The 22020-nt window shown below is 35.6% G+C and overlaps 1 protein-coding gene across 31 annotated transcripts in view; it reads right to left on the minus strand.

Moving 5' to 3' along the window:
• Window positions 1-22020, minus strand: part of RFX3 (regulatory factor X3) — a 299451-nt gene that overhangs the window by 34375 nt on the left and 243056 nt on the right. For all 31 annotated transcript variants that reach the window (XM_028493929.1, XM_055087176.1, XM_024126911.2 and 28 more), the window contains 6 exons: window positions 18771-18892; window positions 16922-17034; window positions 12909-13024; window positions 12317-12471; window positions 8236-8333; window positions 4670-4819 (listed from right to left, as the gene is read on the minus strand). In XM_028493929.1, coding sequence (XP_028349730.1) covers window positions 4670-4819; window positions 8236-8333; window positions 12317-12471; window positions 12909-13024; window positions 16922-17034; window positions 18771-18892 — 754 coding nt within the window. The remainder of the gene's footprint in view (window positions 1-4669; window positions 4820-8235; window positions 8334-12316; window positions 12472-12908; window positions 13025-16921; window positions 17035-18770; window positions 18893-22020) is intronic.

The following is a 22020-nucleotide window of genomic DNA, read 5'->3' on the forward strand; positions in this document are numbered from 1 at the left end:
TTTCAAAATACACTGTTAAATGACTCCCAGAACTTTTATATCAATTTAGGAGTCCAGAAGAGCACCCAGGGAAGAATTTATGTCTCAAGAAAGGACAGGGGAGGTTGTTTTTGTTTTTTCATTAATGGCTAAGCATTTTTTTTATTGCAGTAAAAAACACATAACATAAAACTTATCATCTTAACCATTTTTAAGTGTACAGTATAGGAGTGTTTACTATATGCTCATTATTGTGCAATAGGTCTCTTTTTCATCTTGCAAAACTGAAACTCTATACCCATTGTGGAAGATTTTTTTGTGCATTGGTAAGAGGCAGGAAGAACTTACTGGTATCCTTGGAAGAATTTAATTTCATTTCTTAACATAAATTCAAACTCACTGCTTCCTAGGAAGTTAGTTCTTGCCAAGAGATAATGATAATCTAAGACTAAACTTAGAGAAATAAAGCCACAGGACATTATTCTGACTTTTCAAACTATATTATATTTCATTTTACTACTCTTAAGATTGAAAATATACTAACAATAGAGTACACTGTAAATACTCCTGTGAAGTATATTCCTGTGAAGGAATTTAGATATTTCAATTCTGCAGTGGAAAAAGGTAAGGATGAAAATTAAAGATATTATTAAGTTGGAAATAAATTATCTCCAAGATGATAAGGAGTCAGTAGCTTCAAAATCAGAATGTCTTTTAAATACAGAAACACTAGTATATGCAAAAGTTAGGTTATCAGGTCAACCAACCCAAGTATATTTAGCCCATACTGTATTTGGAAAACTATCCATTTACACAAAACAGTTAGAAAGCAATACTATTGTAATGCTATCAGTTAATTAAAACAGAAAACCAATTACACGGCAATAGGAAAATTATCCTGAATGCATGAGGAAAAGATTTAATTAGAGAAGAATGAAGTGATGAAAGAGATTTATGGATATCCTGAAAGAAACTTAAGCTCTTAGAGCATTAAAATATTGACAACTTACATGTGATTTCATTGTTTTAAATTAAAGTTCCCTTATTACAAGAGCATCACCCTATATGTCTTAAGGTGTCAGTCTTAACTGAGGTTAATCTCGTAGGGGCAGGGACTTCCAAGTTAACAGGAGAGGGTGATGAAGGTGGAATGGGAGGCAGGAGACAGAAAACCAGGTAAAATGTGGAACAGAAAAGGAAAGAAAGGAGTTAAAGATAAAATATGCTAACCTGAGAAAGAGATTACAGATGAAAATGAACAGAGTTGTGAGAGGTAAAATGTGGGGGGAAATGGAGGGCACAACACTGTGCTCATGGTCCTCTAACGAAAGGAAGGAGGTCTTGGAGGACAGATACTTAAGCACACAGGTTTCAGCACTAATAACTGTCACGTGGACCCAGAAAAACTTGGTAGCTGAGAATAAAGGAAGGGAAAAGGTAACCTCAAAGTCGGTGAGTGGGGGATGAGTAGTAGTATAGATGTATAACTGACCATTTATATGCAATAATGTTGCCAAGGCTGGCGTTTATAACCAGGAAGAGCTCATTTCTACACATACTTCATAGGGTTCAGACACACAACTATACGAATGAAAATAATGTTAACAGAAAATTTTAAATCTTTCTCAGATATTATTAGGAATCATTCTTAAATATATTTTGTTATTAAACTTAAATTACTTTTTGAAACCAGAAGTTGCCTTACCATTTCAACTTTTCTTAAAGTACTTTTAAACATACCTTTTCTGAAGATTTGATAAAAACATAACAGTACACATTTTAAGGCAATAATGTAAGAACTCTTAATATTCCCACTAAAATCAGTTAATGTAAATTCCACTGAAATATGTAAAGTTAATGGATTTGTAAACGTGAGACAGTTTGTTCTTGTGGAGGTTACGTATTTGCATGTGTGTGCATATGTGTGCTTGTATATATAAAAATATTTATGTAGATCTAAGAAAAAGTACACACATTAGAAATTTAAACCCAATTCATGAAAGTCAGAATGAACTTAACTAGTTAACGACACCCTAAAATAAATCAAACCCAAATATTACTTTTTCATATATTTTAAATGATAAAACTAGTCCAGAATTGTAGATTAAACTTTGTAGGATATGGAGTAATAATTAGTTTATCTTTAAGCAACGATATTGTTTTTATAAGTTTTATTGAGACATAATTCACAGAGCGAACAATTCATTCATTTAAAGTATATAAATCAATGGCTTCTTTCAGCATATTCACAGAGTAGTGCCTCTATCATCACAATCAATTTTAGAATGTATTCATTTCTCCAAGAAGAAACCCCATACTACTCCTTATCTGTCACCTCCCAATCCCCCCAGTCTACAGGACCTGGCAACTACTAATTTACTTTTTGTCTCTGTAGATGTATTTGTTCTGCACATTTCATATAAATGGAATCATGCAATGTACGGTCCTTTGTATCTGGTTTCTTTCACTTAGCATAATGTTCATCTCTGTTGTAGCATGCATCAGAACTTCATCTCTTTTTATTGCCCGATAATATTCCATTGTGTGGAATATCACATTTTGTTCACATAGTCATCAGTTAATGGACATTTGGGTTGTTTCCACTTTTATGTGGCTAATATGAATAATGTTGCTGGGGCTTCCCTGGTGGCGCAGTGGTTGTGCGTCCGCCTGCCGATGCAGGGGAACCGGGTTCGCGCCCCGGTCTGGGAGGATCCCACATGCCGCGGAGCGGCTGGGCCCGTGAGCCATGGCTGCCGGGCCTGCGCGTCCGGAGCCTGTGGGGTGCTTAATTGTGAAAGGAGAGACAGAGAGGGAGAGATGAATGAGTGAAGGAGAGAAGGAAGCAGGACACTTAGAAAGGACTTAGAAGAAGGATGAATGTGTTACCCTAACCATCAGGGAGACCACAACAGAGGGAGGCCCCCAAACCAAAAAAAAAAAAAAAAAAAAAAAAAAATAATGTTGCTGGAACACGAAAGAACACGTTTTTAGGTGGACATGTTTTCATTTTTCTTGGTATGTACCTAGCAGTGAAACTGCCAAATCATAGGGTAACTCTAGGTTTAACGTTTTGAGGAACTGCCATACTGTTTTCCAAAGTGGCTGCAGCATTTTGCATTCCAATCACTAGAGTATAAGGGTTCCAATTTCTGCACATCCTCACCAACACTTGTTATTATTTGTCTTTTTGATAATACCCATTTTATTTTATTTTTTGATAATACCCATTTTAGTGTGTGTGAAGTGGTATCTCGGGGTTTTTTAAAAGATTTAATTAATTAATTAATTAATTTATTTATTTATTTATTTATTGGCTGCCTTGGGTCTTCGTTGCTGTGCATGGGCTTTCTCTAGTTGCAGTGAGTGGGGGCTGCTCTTCGTTGCGGTGCACGGGCTTCTCATTGCGATGGCTTCTCTTGTTGAGGAGCAGAGGCTCTAGGTGCACAGGCTTCAGTAGTTGTGGCTCGCGGGCTCTATAGCACAGGCTCAGTAGTTGTGGCGCACGGGCTTAGCTGCTGTGCGGCATGTGGGATCATCCTGGACCAGGGCTCGAACCTGTGCCCCCTGTATTGGCAGGTGGATTCTTAACCACTGCGCCATCAGGGAAGCCCCTCAGTGTGGTTTTAATCTGCATTTCCTTGGTGGCTACTGAATGAGTTTTCCGGTACTTTATTGGACATCTGTATATCGTCTTTGGAGAAATGTCTATTTAAATCTATGCCCATTTTTTAAACGAGGTTGTCTTTTCATTGTTGGGTTATAATAGTTCTTTTTATATAGTCTAGATATAAATTTTTATCAGATATATGATTTGCAAACATTTTTTCAATACTATAAGTTGTTGTTTCATTTTCTTGATGGTCTCTTTTGAAGCACAGAAGTTTAAAATTTTGATTATGTTCAGTATTTACGTATCTTTTGTTGCTTTTGCTTTGAGTGAGCCATGGACTGTTTTTTTCCATTGGTAACAATTAGCTTCATTATTTTAGTATCTGAAATAAAATATTTATTGGGATTCCATAATAATATTCCTAAAGTAGCTATCTTTTACGTGTACTTTGATGTACAAGTGAGTAGTTTCATCACTAGGTTAAAAAATTATTCTTTCATTTGGATGATCAAAAGAGTCAGATATGTTGCACCTAATTCTTTTCAAATAACAAATATTTACCAGGTACCTATAGTAAACTCTGAAATAGAATTGTTCTTGCTTCTTTCAAGGTGGGGCACTTTTGAAAACAAATTTCTCGTGTGTGTGTCATGGTGCTATGGGCTTTACGTATTACTAAATACGTAAACAGTCATCTAAGATATGTGTTATAAAATGGAGAAAGTAAAGCCCAGAAGAGTTAAGTAACTTGCCCAAGACCCCACAGCTAGTAGATGAAAGAGTTTCATCTCCTGCCTGCCAAACTTCAATGACTGTGGTCATCATTACTCTATTAATCATTCAGCAAACCCTGGTGACATATGTTGCTGTCTAGCACTATAAATGTTAGCAGACTTTAACAGCAAAACAGAGGAGTAAAGCCATAGCTGAGTAAAACTCGCCTCTTTCAGGATATTGTGAATCTAGATGTGCCTGTGAATTGATGTAACTTTGAAAAGAAATATGATGATCCTAATTAAGAAGAAAAAAATTGGATACTTTTCATTAAAAGACAGGTTTTGAAAGAAAACAGAGTACCTGGACGTTGGCAAAGTCGACACGGTTGAGGTCATTGAGCATCTGGTTGATCTGAGAGGTGTTCTGAAGCACTGCACGAGCTGCCTGGGCCAGGTGATTGAGCGACGTGTATCTTCGCAGAGTCTGGGCAAAGGCACTTACAGCTGCAACCTGTAAAGAAATCCAATTAAGTTGGGATTTTTTTTTTTCCTCTCCAGTAAAAGAAACCACTGCAATCTTCAAATCTTTATTCCCTTGCCAAATTTTAAATGCTTCCCTCTGATACTTATTTCAAATTCATTTGGTGAGAGAGCTTACTTGTAAATTATAGCATTTAAACCTCTAAACCAAGTATTACTTTCCTTTTGAGTAGGCTGAGGTCAAGGCTAAAACAAACTCCCACATTCTTCGACATCTGAGTGCATCATTAATTAAACCAGTCTTGCAAGTAGCTACTAATCCATAGCAAGAAATGATTTAGTTGAGACAAGTAGGAAAAATGTTGATTTTCATTTCTTATTCTCTGTACGAGTCAGCTACAAACTAAGCAAATAAAATGTTTTTCCTTTTACTTGGAAAACCACACTATCCAGTCCCACTTTTTAAATTGGATTAAAAAACATGCTTTTCAGAGCATTGTCATTAAGATTCACTCTTTTTACCTTTATTTTATAGAGGTGAAATAGGAGTGGGTAATTTTGAGGTGAAATAAGAGCACGCAAAGACTTTATCAGCAGATACATAGCTAATAAACTTATCGGATACAAGCTACAAGAAGAACTCTTCAGAATTTGAATTTCTGTAAAAGGGCTATCCAGAAAAATCTCCATTTGTCCTTCAAAATGTACTTTCCAGCCTTCTCCATTCTGCTCTGTGCCCAGGAAGACTAAACTGAAGAGATTACATTAACTGCCTCTCTTGCCCTTTTTGGCTTCCACTTGGGTTTGGCCAATGAAAGGCACTGACTGGTAGGAGACTGAAGGATGGAAGAAAGTGGTCAAAGTATTCATTCCCTCACAACCTCTGCTCTCTCCTTCCTCAGGCCACAGTTCTGGAGGAAGGAGAAGATCTGATGCCATAATCACTTCTTTCCCCCTTCAGACCTAGGGAAGGGTAGGCTTCCCACTATTGCTAGTCCTGGGGTGCTTTACCATTCCTCCTTGGTTTTCTTAACTCTTTTCACACGTTTAGAAACAGACCCTTCTTAAACTCTATTCAATTATTCTCCCCTTTGGATATACCATGTTTTTCCTGCTGAAACCCTGAACTGGGTTATATTGAAAGATAGCAAAGATAACGACAAAGAAAAAGTCTAGGTAAATATCTAAATCTCATGATCTCATGAAAATTTGTTACTTGCATAGCAGATCTAATGAGGACTTTAACATATTTACAGGAATGACATCAAATCACTGTGGGTATATAACAAGCAATTGATTGAACAGTCAAGTCAGTTGGCTGAGCGGTAGAAGGTGTTCCACAGGCCAAAGGATACTCTATCTTGATAGTGAGATGTTTCAGGACCATGTGGAACTTGGGGGACGCTCACATACCCCCAAAGAGAGTATTTCACATTTTCCCATCTCTGGTTTATACTAATCAAGAACATATCATGTGCCAGGCACTGTGTTAAATGCCTGACATACATTACCTTGCTCAATTCTCATAAACATTCTATTAGACACATGTTGTGACTTAGGGAGGTTAACTATCTTGCTCAAGGTTACACAGAAACTACAGTACAGTGGTGGGATATGAATCCAGGCATTTTGATAATAACTTTCAGTCACAACCTCATTATGCTGTTTTCACTGTCACGCTAGATAATCTCTGTTGATTAAATGCTCAGCTGAAAAAAGGCTGCATGTCTGTGAGAGAACAAATAGCAGAAGGCACCTTCCACCAAGGTAAACCACCCAAATCAACTCTGGAGATCAATGAGATGTGGCCCATATTGCAGATGGACTGCTGCCACATTCACTTTGATGACACTGGGGCAGGAGGTACTTTTAGCTGTTTGAAAGTATTGTTATAACTATGACTGACTTTGCAAGTTGGAAAGCATTCCTCTGACCATCATAACCAAATAGCACCTCATTTATTTGCCCACCTGAACGTGGCACTCTAGAATAGCACTACCATGGAGAGCTTTCTGCAATGATGGAAATGCTCTACATATGTGTTACCCAGTATGGTAGCCACTAGCCGCCTGGGTTAAGGTGCACTTGAAATGTACCTAATGTGACTGAGGAAGTAAATTTTAATGCAATTTAATTAAATTTACAATTTAAATAGCCACATGTGGTTAGCCCTACTGTATTGACAGCACAGCTCTAAAGCAACAATCTAAGGTGGGCATATCCATGAAATGTGTCCTTCTATATGTTTTAGAGATAAAATGTGTTATTGCAAACCTTAAGCTGAAGCAGACTTGTGCTATCACAGATTGTCAGCTACAAGAGCTTCAATCACACTCTCAAACTGAAAGCCAAGGCATATTGCTGGCGTCTGACAGTAGATACAGACCCTGACAAAAGGCCACAAATGTGAGTTTTGTTATCAAAGTTTAGACAGAATCAGTCCAATCTGTCATGTATGTTCACAGATTAACCTAAAGTAACATGGTTAGTAGGGGACAAAGTGGAGAGTACAATTCATATCTCTAGCTAAATAATCCACATTCTTGAAATACACTCATCAACTATGAGATAACTGTTCTCTTTAAGAAATGATTAGTTGGGCTTCCCTGGTGGCACAGTGGTTAAGAATCCGCCTGCCAGTGCAGGGGACACGGGTTTGAGCCCTGGTGTGGGAAGATCCCACATGCCGTGGAGCAACTAAGCCCATGCACCACAACTACTGAGCCCGTGCTCTAGAGCCCGCCAACCACAACTACTGAGCCCGTGCTCTAGAGCCCGCGAGCCACAACTACTGAGCCCGCGTGCCACGGCTACTGAAGCCCGCGTGCCTAGAGCCTGTGCTCCGTAACAAGAGAAGCCACGGCAATGAGAAGCCCGCGCACCGCAACGAAGAGTAGCCCCTGCTCGCGGCAACTAGAGAAAGCCCACACACCGCAACGAAGACCCAACGCAGCCAAAATTAAATAAATAAAATAAATTTATTTTTAAAAAAATGATTACTTGATTCACAAAAGCATTCTCCAGTGTTAAAAAACCAAAACATCCTGAAAAGCAAATGGTTATTAATTTACATGAACATTTCGGAATACAATGAGTATAGTAGGGGACCTAAAACACCTAAAACTCAAATGGAAACTATTTGAACATTCTAGGCTGTTCTTTTCAATAATTGAAATTAAGCAATCTTAAATACACACTTTAGAAAAGGGCTGATAAATACACCACACCTAAAATGTTTCTCTGAAAGGAGCATTATCAAACAACATACCTTGTGCAAGTTCTTTACCACATGGTTATAAAATACAAATACAAAAATCAATTTAAAAAGATTTAATTTATTATAATATTAATATTCTACATAACATCATTTGATAGGACAGCTTTAAAATTCATAGTTCAGAACGATTTCCTAAACACAAAAGAAAAAGCAAGGACATAAAAGTGTACCTTGGTTTGTATCATTCTCTGTGGAATATTGTTCATGGCATTGGAAAGCCAACCTTCAAGGCTTTTTGCAAAATTTCGAATGGCTTGGGTCAAGGCACCTAAATGTTAAAGAACAAAAGCAGAACAAAAAAGATACCAAAGAACATTAATCTTTATGCTAGAATAAGGGAAAACATGCAAGCATAACATGTGAAATAGCACAGAGCTTATATTATCCTCATTGACAAGACTTTATTTTACATTATTCCTAACTTTGAAAGAATCCAAATGTTATATCATGGGCTTGTCTTTTAAAGCTATTTTGTTCCCAGATACTTATGATACTTTGTTGGGAAATGAAAACATTCAAACATTTTTGCTTATAGCAACATATACCAGTTGTGAATATACTTATGGAATTTTTTATCTTAGACAAAACACTCTTTTCAAAAACAGCTTTGTGCTCAAAGGCTAAGTATTTTCTTTAGAAATTCTTTATCTTGACTTTTTTCAAGCTCTTAACCTATTTTCATTTCTTTAGTTAAAAAGAAAATAATGCAAAGCTTTCTCTTTTTCTCTATGCATCTCTTTACATTAGAACACATCAATTAGAGTAGTTATCTCTCACTCGTGTTGAAAAGTAAGGTAAAATTAAAATTGCCTGCCTTGATAATTCTGGATAACTATTCTCCATTTCACTGGCAGGTAGCGATAAAAGATCACTGTGATAATAAAATTGCTGTCACAGAGACCAATATTCTTAAGATATTCCTAAAACAGTCCACTCCATATTCTTTACATCTCTGTTAGAACCTGAATAGGGATAGGTCCCATGAGAGTAGTTTTTATGGTGGTCATAAAATGATTAGAAGCATTTTCCGTTAACAGGGGTGATTATGACTATTTTATAAGAATGGATCTGCTTACTGAGATGGCTGTATAATCAGAAACAGAATTCTTCTCTTGTTCAACAATTCAGTCAGTAGCGTTTTACTTCACCTGTGCCCAAGGCTCCACAGTGTAGGGAGCAGTTTTAGACATTTAATAAGTAAGTGTTTGAAGCACCCACAACAGAAAATAAATCCCTGTGGGTTCCCTATAATGTAAGTCTTACAATTGGTAGTCCACAATAAGAGACAGAGAAGTTACATTTTTGTCCAAGGCTCCCAAGAATATTAATGTTAATGATGGGATTAAATTCCTTGGTTTTTCTTTCTGTGCTCAAATGAGTCTGACATGCTTCTTTATTACTTTTGTTAAAGCAGGGTTAGAAATAATTAACTTACTCAAATTAATTGCAAAAGATATAAATTTTACTATTCCAATAATAAAAACAACTAATGTTTAAAAATTATTTCTTTAAGTGGTCAAATGACAGAAGAGAGACTGAGATGGCTACATTTTGATTAGGAAAAACACTCAAGAAGTGCAGACTTTTAACCATGAGGATCATCTATTGGAAACACTGAGTTGGAAATTTCTTGAGAACTAATTTTTTGAAATTTCCAAAGCTTCTCACTTCAGCCAAAAAGAAAAAAGAAAGAAAAATATTTTTCTGTTGTATTATGTACTGGAACCATGGAGGGCAGGCATGAATGGAAATGAAAAACAGTGGAAAAAAAAATTAAAGACCCTCTTTGAAACACAGTAAAATTTTGTACAAGATTCAATTTGGCTATCTGTATTACATAGTTTTCTATAATTAATATATAATAATTATTTAATCTGAAAAAAACAAGAACTGGGAAAAGTTACTTTAAAAAAATTTAATATGGGTCTTGTTTTATTTAGACACATTTAATGCTAGGGAGATTGTAAAATAAAAAGATACGTTTTATATCTCAAATGATTGCAAGTTTTTCCTTTTTTGTACTAAATGACATTTTGGGTCACCTTTAATTATAATCATAAATTGTACATTTGAGTGTTACCAGTTGAGTTCTTACACAATTTTTTACACTTCACTTTTTTTCCCCATTTTCAGATAAATGTATTTTAGAGTATAGTAGCTTCAAGCTGACTTTAAATTAGTGTGATATGCAGACTTTTTTGGCTAAAAAAAGGAATCCCATCTGGACAGTAAATGGTAGAGTGAAGTACTAGTAGCCAGGAAAATTAAATTTTCAAAAATAAAATTAAGTTTGTTCTCTCTATAGGGATTCATGTCAGATCAAATTGTGCAGATTGACAACTTTTTCTCATGAATGGATGGTTAGAAATTTAAAACTACTCTAAAGCTAACTTGTCTCAACCTGCTTATGATTAATATTAAAATGCATACAATCAGAAGATAGTGATCTACACAGTATTTTAAGCTTTATTTTTGTTAAGTCTTGTTATAGAACAGGAATTAAAATTCCAAATTTACTTGGTAGGGTGGCACCTTAATGCATCTTGTGATCTCAGAGAAACTGTAAAACTATACTCATGAGATAATTCCTGAATTTGAGTTGTCTGAATGCAGAGACAAACTACTTGACAAAATAAAATGATTTTCAAATCAAAACTTGCCAAAAACAAAGGTCACGTGTATTGTGTGCTTAGAAATTCTGGGGTTTAAAGCCAACTACACTTGATACGTGATTTAACTTAGGGAACTGCTGAGTTTACAAGTTAAAGTCTTGTGATGCTAACATAGAAGCAACAGATTTTAGAACTGTTTAATGAACACTGATGTGTTGACTGGCCTCAAAAAAGAAAGCATTCACTGACACCTTTTCTTACATCTCATGAGAGAAATTTATGTTGGTGGCAAGATGTCATAGGCTAATGAGCTACCCTATGCAACTTCTCTTAAACATCTCTAGAGATTATCGCTCAGAGCACAGGAAGCAAGACAAAAACAAGAAAATCAGATTCTGGAACATAAATCAGTAGAGAATTTGCACGTTGAAATTTTCCATGACAACATCACTTTTAATCAATCTTTAGTCAGGAAACTTGGTGCAGATAGGGTAGAAAATATTAGTAATTTATAAAAATGTGAGACCATGGCAGCTGGATTTTTTTAAAACTAATTTCTATACAAGTTTATGTACGTTTATGCGTGTGTTCATTGATATTATATGTACATGTATAAGCATATATTTTAAGGTAGTAGGGAACATATGAAATAACTCATCTCTTCCACTGTTATCCTATTTTAAAAAAGAAAGTATAAACATACAAATGTTAGTATCTTCACCGTTTCTTGCTAAATCCCTATTTAAATATCTTCTGGAATAATTTAACACAAATTAACTGTGAAGCGTGTACTTCGAGTACATGGCTGCTAATTTTACAAGTTAAAAGATTGCTTTTACCTTATTAATGCCACTGTAGAGTAACAATTCTGTTCCATATCTTTAAAAGTTAAGGTTACTAGTAGGTGCTCATAAAGATGTAGACCTAAAATCATTTCAACTGCCTCTAACACAAGTATCCATGATGGCTTTTATATTGACACTTGCAAAAAATAGCTTTGTTTGCAACAGGGTAGTTTAAAAAACACTATCACTTGAAAAAGTAATCTAATTTATCTATGTAATTCCTATTTGCTTCATGGCAGGAACACAGTGCTAGTGCAGTTACATTGATTTTTCTCTCAAAATGCCAGTTAACCATTACTGTTAATGGAAACTGCATTTGTAGTTCTTAACATGATGTCGGTGACAAAGTAAATGCTTTTATAAAGAAGTTCAACTTCAGTAGAAACCAAGATAAATTCATTTCAAATCAAAAGCAAACATGAAAGAGGCTGGTCTAGCAATTACAGATTTCAAAAATTCGGGGCTTTATGAAGTAAACCTTTTCCTTGGGTAGAATGATTTTCACATGGTTGAGTGGCCTGGGAGTGTTCCTGCAATTAGTCATTGGGGCTGTCACATCTATAGGTTGTCTTTTTTGTCAAAAAGGAAATGAAAGATTGAAAATCAGAGAATTTTTCCCTTTTTACTACAGTTTTGCTCTAGGCTGCTTTCATGCAATACTCTGTGTTGCATGTTTTCTATTTGGCAAATTTAATGAGATTAGAATCACTCTAGTTTGCAACGTCACTACCCAAAACTTCCTGGGTGGAATGTATGAGAACAAAAGCATCCGTACTTGTCTGCATTTAACTTACTAGGAATAGGTCTAAGGACGTCGGGGATGAGAATCTCCACCAAAGCCTGGTACATCCCATGGTCACAGTTACACATCCATTTCAGGATAGACTCATGTTTGCACAGAGTTATCAGCTTTGCTTTCGGAAGTCGACTTTCTATTTCACTCAGATTGCTGGTGTGAATAAATGTAGCAAATGAATAGATGGCAAATGAGGATAAAAAAGAAAATGGACTTTAAAAATAGTTTTAGTTTATCAAATATTACTGAGGTTAGAACTATACCACCATTGCCCTGGTGCCACACGGCTGGATATATATAACACTCCCCCAGAGCTGCCTATGCACGTTAATACTTTCTGACGGTATGAAAGGCAGATATGATACTAATTCCATGAGGATGAAATAGTTCTACTGCAGTCCCCCAAATCAATATAAATGGGAGCTATAATACACACGCTGAAACCTCAAAAGAGTAGTTTGTGGTTTATTTCAATCTATTCAATTAATGTTATCAGGTAAGGTTCACAACTGGTATACATATCTCTAATTTGTTAGCTGTGACATCTACTCAGCCATGAAAATGAATTGGAAAAGCATATTGATTCTGACCTTGATTCAGTAATGGTAGTGCCATCAGTTGGAGTAGAGGGAGAATAGCGCCAGAATGTTTGCCACAATTTTTCTATCAGGCTAAATTGAAGATTCACAACAACGTCCAATATTGCCTAAAAAACAAAATGGTTATTGATATTACCTTACAAAATTTCTTATGGGGATGTGTGAGGAGTACATACTGTAACAAGACTTAAATGTAAAGATACTTTTTTTTTGGGTTCATAAATTAATATGGTGAAACTGGACTAAATTTTGCCAATGGAAATGGGAAAACAAAAGAGATTAGCTAGGAAAAAACGGGGGGAAATAACTCTTAAATGATTAAGCAGGGTAACTTGTATTCCTCCCAGAATGACCTCACGTCCCACCCTTACTTTTTCCTCTCTTTTCTCTCCATTTTCATGCTTGCTTCCCTAACTTTTCTTTCATTCCTTAACCCACTACTTCCCTAGTTCCCTTACTATTCTCAGATCCACAGGGACATAGAACACACATTCAATTCACATCAGTCTTTACTGGACTAGCTGTGTCCACTAGCCATAAAAAAAAAAAAAAAAAGCAGAAGAGAAGGGTATGGAGGTGCTTGCGTATGACAGACGGAGTTAGGGCTCAATCAGCTCTGGTTAGGGCTGCTGACCATGGGCTCTGGAGTGTTCCTAGCCAAGCAGAGGCTGGGGGCAGAAACTACAGAGTCAGGCTGACCTCCAGAGGGTAGTGCCTGTCTTGGCAGAAGAAAAGCACAGCAAGCACCTCTCTGTGGTCACAGAATGGCTTACTTTCAATCCTCTCTGCATACACCCTTTAGAGAGAAGCTATAAGACTATCCCCTTTTCTAACCTTGGGGGTGGGGCCCTCACCTCCTCCTTCTTAATTTTATCTCTTAGATCTCCAGCTGCATCAAGGCCTTTTTTTTTTTTGATGATGCTAAAATTTGCCACTTTCATTAACTTTTGATGATCATATTTCATTTCACCCTGCCATTGCAATTAGTCTGCAAATTCGCCTTCAGATAAAAAGCAGTCATAAAACCAAAACTTGTTTGTACAAAGATCACGTGATTCTGTGATTATTTTCAGTATAAAAGACAAGTCCTCAGTATAACGTGTTTGATGTCATCAGCATTGAGAACAAAAACATGTAAAACAGCCCCTTCAAGATCTGCAAAATTCATAGAAGCTAAGAGACAACAAGGGGCAATCGAGAGAATCAACCTGATCATTTAAGGCAGAAAGAGGAAATTGCAACTTTGTAATTCTGGAGTCTGTGCTACCCTTGTGGATCTGGCCCTGTGCAAGATACAGAGAATAATTGATGTTCTATACAAAAACACTCTGAGGCCAATTCAAGTATTAAGCAAAATCTGTTTGGGGGCATGTTCTGGGAACTAGTAGGAAATGTTGCAAGTAGTTGGAAAATGAAAATGGAGGGAAGGGGACTAATTAATTAACACACTCCTCACCCTTTAATATCAGCAACCATAAAGACACAAAAGCAATCCCTGGAAGGAAAGGCATCCAGATGTCCTTGCTCCCAGGCAAAACCCAAAACCTTCTCAGGAGGCAAATTATTATAGCTGCTTTCCCAAATGTAGTTTAGGCACATTCCGAGAGACGTCTATTAATGAAGCAATTAGTAATATCTGATACAATACCTTACATATTTCTAGCTATGAGATTGCTGTAAGAACACTATGCATATATTAAAAGAAAAAATGACTGTCAGAGCATCTTGTGTAGAAAATTATATTTGTTCCTTACATAACTAGTGATACTTCCAAAATATCTTTGATAAGCCAACTGTGCGAATTCCAAATAACAGCCAAAATGGGTATATTAATCTTCCTTAAAAACATAAACTATAGGAAATATGAAATAAAATAAGGCAAGTAACAAATTCAGTGCACCGTAAATTATCTCTTCAAATGAAATAATCTCAAATAATTCTTCTGAAAAGGACATTCATATCAGCCACATTTAGTCAGTTTTACAAATGAATAAAACATTTTATCATTTGTCCACCCACTTTTAAATATGTTCAAACTAAAATGTATGCCAAATATAGTTTAAAATAATCCGTATTCCACTGGCTTAGGGCAAACAACCATTTACAGGACTGGATCCGAGACTCAGGCACCTGTCCTTGAAAAGTTTGGAAGTGTGACAGGAAAAAATAATTAGAATTCTTCCTTTTCATATATGTCTCTATGCCCCATGAGAGATGGCATGAACACTGGTAACTCTGAAATAAATGAGGCTCATTCTATGAACTGCCATTTCACATGCAGATTAATTACTATATATGTTCATATCTCTTCATATAGAGTATTCCTGACAATTAATGAAAATTTTGTAATCCAAAGAATATTTTCATCTTATTGGGGGAATTTTTCATTTAGATTAATTTTAATGTATATTCTTTAGTAATGTAAATAATCATGCTCCACGTTATATTTTGAACAAATATGAGAAACTTAAAACAATCCAAATTATATTTGTGTAGGCGGGGTTGCTTGAAGCAAGGTTCACCTGAACACAGAGAAATGAGAAACTGATTAGAGAATCTTTATGTAAATCTTCATTGAATAGACATGATATTCATGCAGAAAGAAAGAAAGAAATTTTTTTCTAGATAGGTAAGGATCATCCAGAAATTCTCTAATATTGGGAAAAGCAGTCAAAGAGGAACAGATAGTAAGTGTTTTTCATCATAACAAGAAATGTTGGGAACAACAAACTGGCAGGACATGTTGAAAAACACTTCTGGCACACAGTTTGTTAATAAAGAGAGAACTTGCCCTTGGTTGTTAATAATCTAGCACCCCTGACAAGTACTCAGATTCACTCAAGCAGTTCTTATTTCTGGAATGGGAAAAAAAATCTGTGAATGTTATGAGCTGAGACTTCTCACTGCATACTGCATTGTCAGCAGTCAGGAGGACTGCCCAAGGATTATCTTTTACTTCTAAGTAGATCATAAATAGCCCTGGAATAAAGCTACTTAAGTTCTAAACAGTTCCTCTTTCAAAAGGAGGGGTACTTAAGTTCTAAACAGTTCCTCTTTCAAAAGGAGGGGTACTTTAGAAGACTCTTATTGCAATCTGTTATCTTCTTTCTACCAGGTGAGCTGCAGGTACAAGCGGGCTTGGAGAGAGTTCACCTCCTGGAGACAATGTAGCCAATTTTGATATAGGATACTCAGAAAGCGAGTAGGAGTAGGGATGGAAAACACCAAGAGAAAACTCAATTAACCATGAAAACAAAACAAACAAAACTAAAGCCTCAATGATCCCTGGAAGGAACACCTAAAGTGCTTTATAAAACATTTCTAGAAAATAGTTTTGATAGAAATATGCAGTTATGGTGTAAAATTCAAAAGGTAAAAAGAGTATATTGAAAAATTAAGTCTCTTTCCCCTGACTCCCAGTCACTAAGTTTTGTTCCCAAAGGCAACCAGCATTAATATTTTGTTCTTTCTTCTGAAGAGATATATATAACATGTTCTTTTTCACTCAAATGGTAATATATCATACTCGCTGTTTTACCTCTTGCTTTTTCCCTTAAAAATAAATCCTGGAGCTTGTTCCAAAAAGTACATTTAGAGTTGCCTGTTCTTTTTAATGGCTGCATAGCATTCTACTCTATAGATCATACCATATTTTATTTATTCAGTTCCCTGTAAGATACTGAAGTTATAAGCAATCTTTTTCATTAAAAACCATAATGCAACAAGTTCCCTGTACACTTATCTCTTCCCTTACATGTAAGCATTTTGCTAGAATGAGTACCTAGAAGTGGAATTGCTTCATCAAAGGATTCGTATTAGAATAGGCTAAGAAGACAGAAAGTAAAATTTATTCTCCCTGAGACATGAAGAAAAGATAACTTATTAGTGCTCAAAGAAATATGAAGTAACTTTATCTGTCCTCTAGGAATATGTTTGATTATTTTGCTTTAGCAAGTTGCCTGGCAAAACTTAGCAAGTGTCTGACTATGTTTGAAAAGACTTACCTCACAGTGCTCTCGATAAAGACTCTGCAGTGACTTGATATCCTCAAAGGTAGTACCATCTGGCAGAGAAGAGATTTCAACTTCTCCAAACTCTGGAAGTGCTCGAGATGCATCTGTTACCATGACAACACAACAGAAAAAAAGTTATTGTGGATGGTGCCAATTACAGATTAATGAGGGCAAATTTAAGAAGACTAAAAAGGAAAAAAATTTAAAGGTCAGCGGTCCAAAAAGCAAGGACTTTTCATGTTAGTATTTTATAAACAAAACTTAGCAGCAGCAGCACAAAAGAATAGAGAGGATACTTCTAAAATTTTGGAGAAACTAAATTTTCACTATGATTATATTGGAAATAACACATCTCAGTGTCTCTCAATATAGGACCCCTATGATAAGAAAAATACCTTGAGCTGGCCAGTATCGATTTTAGTTATTTTTATCATTATATTACTCAGGTATATAAAAATAAATCTAGCTTTAAACTTATTATGCTTATACCTCTCATATAATCATAAACCAAAAGACCTACAAAATAAGTACAAAGAAACCTAAAAAAATAACATTAAACTTAACAACATTAATTTGATATGATAAATGATGCTGTGGTCCTGTAACTAAATTACCTCTTGCAACATGAATATGGTATTGACTGCTGCAGTGCAGGATCTTTTGAGTTTGATAGCCCTATACCAACATGTACTTCATGATGGCTGGTTCTCCCATTATGCTTCTATATTCAAATGAGCTGTGAAACTTTCCTCTACACAGAGCGCTGGGACATCATTTAGCCTTCCCTTGGTATGAAGGCGTAATTTACATAGTAAGTCTCTCTCTGTTCTTTTCTCATTGGCTCTGGACAATTAATGCAATACACTTTGAGGCCAACCTTATGATAAATTCAAATACAAATGTGGAAACTAAAATTGCAGAACAGTATTCGTTCTAGTCTTCCAGGTAATCCAGAATATGCTTTTATTTTTTTTTAAGATTATAACTGAAATAAGGACACAAAATAAAAAACATAAAGATTCTTGCTGAGAGCTCAAGGGTCTACAAGAATATACTTGAGGACTCTAGTTTGGGAATGCTGCCATAATGCTTTCAACTTCAGTAGCCATTCTGACCCCAGAGTACATTTCAGTTGTCTTTGCCAGAAAGTGCACATAGACACATATACACACACACACAGACACATACACACACGCACTCTCTGAGAGCTTCTACTTATCTTGATCTGTTGTACCGAAACTATGCATGTTCATCTCTAGAAGAGCTGTCAATTAAAGTGCCATTTTTGCACCTTTAGCTATGACAGGAATATGCAAAATGTTCAAGTTCCACTTCCTTAACTCTTTAAATAACAAGAAACATGTATACCATCTATAAAATTACAAAAGTAGGAAATACTGTGATCAATTTAAAAGAATAAATTACCTTTTAAAAGTTTATAATAATTTTTTCTAATCTGAAACTATATGCATATGCAACTTTATACACAGGAAATGAGAATTCTTTTTGGCACTTCAAGTTACTACTGAAACTACCACACAATTTTGATCATAAATGCCCAATTAATACAAATTCTGGAAAACAATTTCATAGAAATGAGCCTTTAATTCATGTGCATTTAAAAGTTCTACATAGCTTGAGATTTTTAAAAATAAGCTCTTTTTCTACGAAAAAGTAGAAATGAACTAGAACTATCATATAATGTGCATAGTTTCAGCACACAAAAAAAATCTATGTAATTAACATGTGTAATAGACATTGTACTTGGAGAAAACACTACTGTTGTTCTCTTGTTTTCAAAATCCTGATAGCAACTAATATGCATTACACCTTAACATACCTAAAAACTGTTGATGATGTTGACTTTGGGCAATTACAGTTTGCTCAACAGATGTGCCTGTCTGTTGACCACTTCCTGTGAAACCATCTGCAACCCCATCCACTTTCTGCATAGGCTTGTACCTAAAAATATTAGATGGGAAAAAACAAATAAACCAAATTATTCCTTGCTTTTTTGTACTACACAAAACTCCCAAGGCATTCAATTTTGTTCTGTCTTCTTTAATGTCTATTGATAGTTGTAAGAGTTTCTTCCTTGACAGTCTCATAAAGTTAGGATGAAGAAATTTTTTAAATTGTAAAAAGGAAAAAGAAGGGGAGGGGCTTAGGAAGGGGACCCATTTTCGAAAATTCAGGAATTTAGCTAAGAATGAAAGTTTTATGAGGTATTTCTTTGGACAGCAGTAGCGAAGATGTCCATGATTATAGTTTTAATACGCAGTTTGAACATAACTTTAAATGGCTAATGGATCAAGGGAGAAACATGTTAAATACACTGGGATGTTAATCTGAATTAAGATCTAGGACATTGGGCCTGAGAAATGTTAATGAATGGCTTTCATTTAATTTATATCTCCAAAATATGATTCAGCCTACAAACTCTACCATACTGTTTTTCGTATCACCTAAAGCCTCCCATGCATATCAACACATTCATCTCCTTTGACTCCTGTCCACATCTGCAAATACAAAGACCATAAGCATCAGCTTGCAGCAAAATGCATGCAAAAATCCATCTACAAACCTAGGTTATCAAATTTAAAAAATAAAAAGAATCAAAGTCAGCTACAATTACGTATTTATATTTAGGTCCTCATTATACAAACTCATGAACTTTCCATACTGCTAAAATAGAGAAAATATGCTTCAGCAGCATGGGCAAGAAGGAAAGACTGCTTGGGAGAGAAGTACCACATACAAAAAATGCATACGTAAGTCTCCTAGGATAAGCAAATACAAAGTAAGAAATAAGCAGCAACTACAATTTCTTCTTTTTCTAAGATTTCATATATTTTTCTTCATTTTAGAGATTTAAAAATACAGATAAATGCAAGAAAAAGTTAAAATCTACAATGAGCGTATTACCTAGAGATATCATCATGCACTTTATGTTGTTTGTCCTTCCATTTTTTCCCATTTCTAATTATATTTATAAACAGAACCACCTAATATTCTCACCATCCAGATACTTGACTCGTACACTGATACCATAAGTTAACTGTATCATTAATATGAAGTTACTGTGAGTAATAATGTCCCCACTACATGAACAATATACACTCAAAGATGCCTGCACTCTGACAACAGATAAGAAATGAACGGACCTGGTGAAACATTGCACAAACTAACGTTGAGGTTGCCTTAGGAAATGATTCAATCTTGAATGTTATTAATCATGACTTAGATAAATGAAATTTCCACGAAAAACTGCAAAGTCACTCATAATGACATTTACATGTATATCTTATGTGATAGCATCTCACAAAGAACTATATGAAAAGCAAAAATAAAGTCAGAAGATGAACAGGGTGAAAAAAGGGTACAACACACTCATTCTTGTTATCATTTTTGTGATGACCCTGTACCACCAAAATGTTGGTTGTTATTTTCTAATGATATAAAAGAACTCAAACTTATTCTTTTCATTAATGGAAAAAAAATCTGGAAGTACTCTTCAATTGGGGCCACACCAAGAGATGACACAAGGGTTAGTATTGTGATGTGCTAGAAGTGCCATTTATAAAAAATTGAATGTTTTTCTGATTTTTTTTTTCCTCCTTAAAGAATCAACTTAGAGAGGCAAAAAAAAAAAAAATCCTTTGTGAGGCAAGAACTTGGGGTACTTGTGTGGGGCAGCAGTTGCTAACCATTCTGTTCCAGAAGACTTGAACGATTTTATCTTTAGGGAATGTATTTAGGGACACTTTTGTCCTCATTGATCCATTCCACGTTTCATTTGATTTTAGCCTCCCTTTTTCAGCTGTGAAGTTTTATATCGCTAATAAAAGAGGCTAAAATTGTTTAACCATGTTTCTTCATTTACGTTAATGGAGTGTGGGGTTCATGGAGTTAATAAACAAAAGTCGTTAAAGGGATTTGAATTATTTACTCTGGAGAAAAGAAAAATGGAAGTATTTCCTATAGTCTTCAATTATATTAACTTTCAGTATAGGATGAGACAGTAATTATTAGACTTTGCCCAGCTATGCTTTATCCTGCACAGCATCTAATATACTACAGATGTTTAATAGGCACAAATATCAAGGACCGTAAAAGGATATAACATATATTCATCTTAGACTGACATACAGACATCTGACAGATGCTATGTCACTATCTACTTGCACATAGTGCTTAGCAAGCCTGTAGTCTGCAAGCAAAATTATCTGCTTCCTTAGAAAGATGTAGACAGCAGCAGTTCCAAACGAGAAAGAGATTTTTTAATAAGCACTCAAAGTCACAATACATTAAAATTAATGTATGATTATGCTTAATAATAATGATATTGAGTGGGAAGGACTGATTAGAGGTACATTCTATTATACAGGAGATGGAAAATACATCAAGATTAGCTTGTAGATGAAAAGGAAATAAGTTGATTAATTCTGGAGAAACTGTACAGGTCAGTACTTAAGAACAAATCTTACTTAGGAGAGGTGAAGAAAAAAGAAAATACAGTCAGAATTGTAAAATGAGAGGTCTAATTCTAAGCGCAGAGTAAGGGTCACAAAGTGAAAGGTAGATTGAATGGATTGGGCGAAGATGTGCTATGCGTATCCATTCCTGCTTGCCTGGGTTAGCAAGAATAGGACCTCTATAAGCCAGAACCTTCCATTCTATCTCTTTAGAGAAAGGTGTGAAGACAAGTTTGGGAGGGCTTTGTGACATAAAGAACAACATCAGAAAGGGCAGGGATAGGGCTCATATAAAGAACAGTATTAGTGTGGGCCTATAAGTATGAGAGAGCTTCCAGGTAGTGCTGACTTTTGCTTTTCCTGATTTAAGTAGTGGCATATCCACAGTGTATTGCCTGGCACTGTATTGATACTTAGAAGGAATCACCAGAAATTAGAAATACTGAACTGAGGAAAGCTAGATGTTCCTTTTCCTGATGTCCTGTCTAAGGAAAACATCCTATCCCTGCCATCACCTCAGAGGGCTGGGGCTTCCCAGAGAAGGAGGGAGTTTAACAGGAAGTTGAACAGGCACATTCTAAATAAGCTAAGCAAATAATTGTGGTAACTGACTCT

The sequence above is a fragment of the Physeter macrocephalus genome, chromosome 9, assembly GCF_002837175.3.
Source record: "Physeter macrocephalus isolate SW-GA chromosome 9, ASM283717v5, whole genome shotgun sequence".
Classification (NCBI taxonomy): domain Eukaryota; kingdom Metazoa; phylum Chordata; class Mammalia; order Artiodactyla; family Physeteridae; genus Physeter; species Physeter macrocephalus.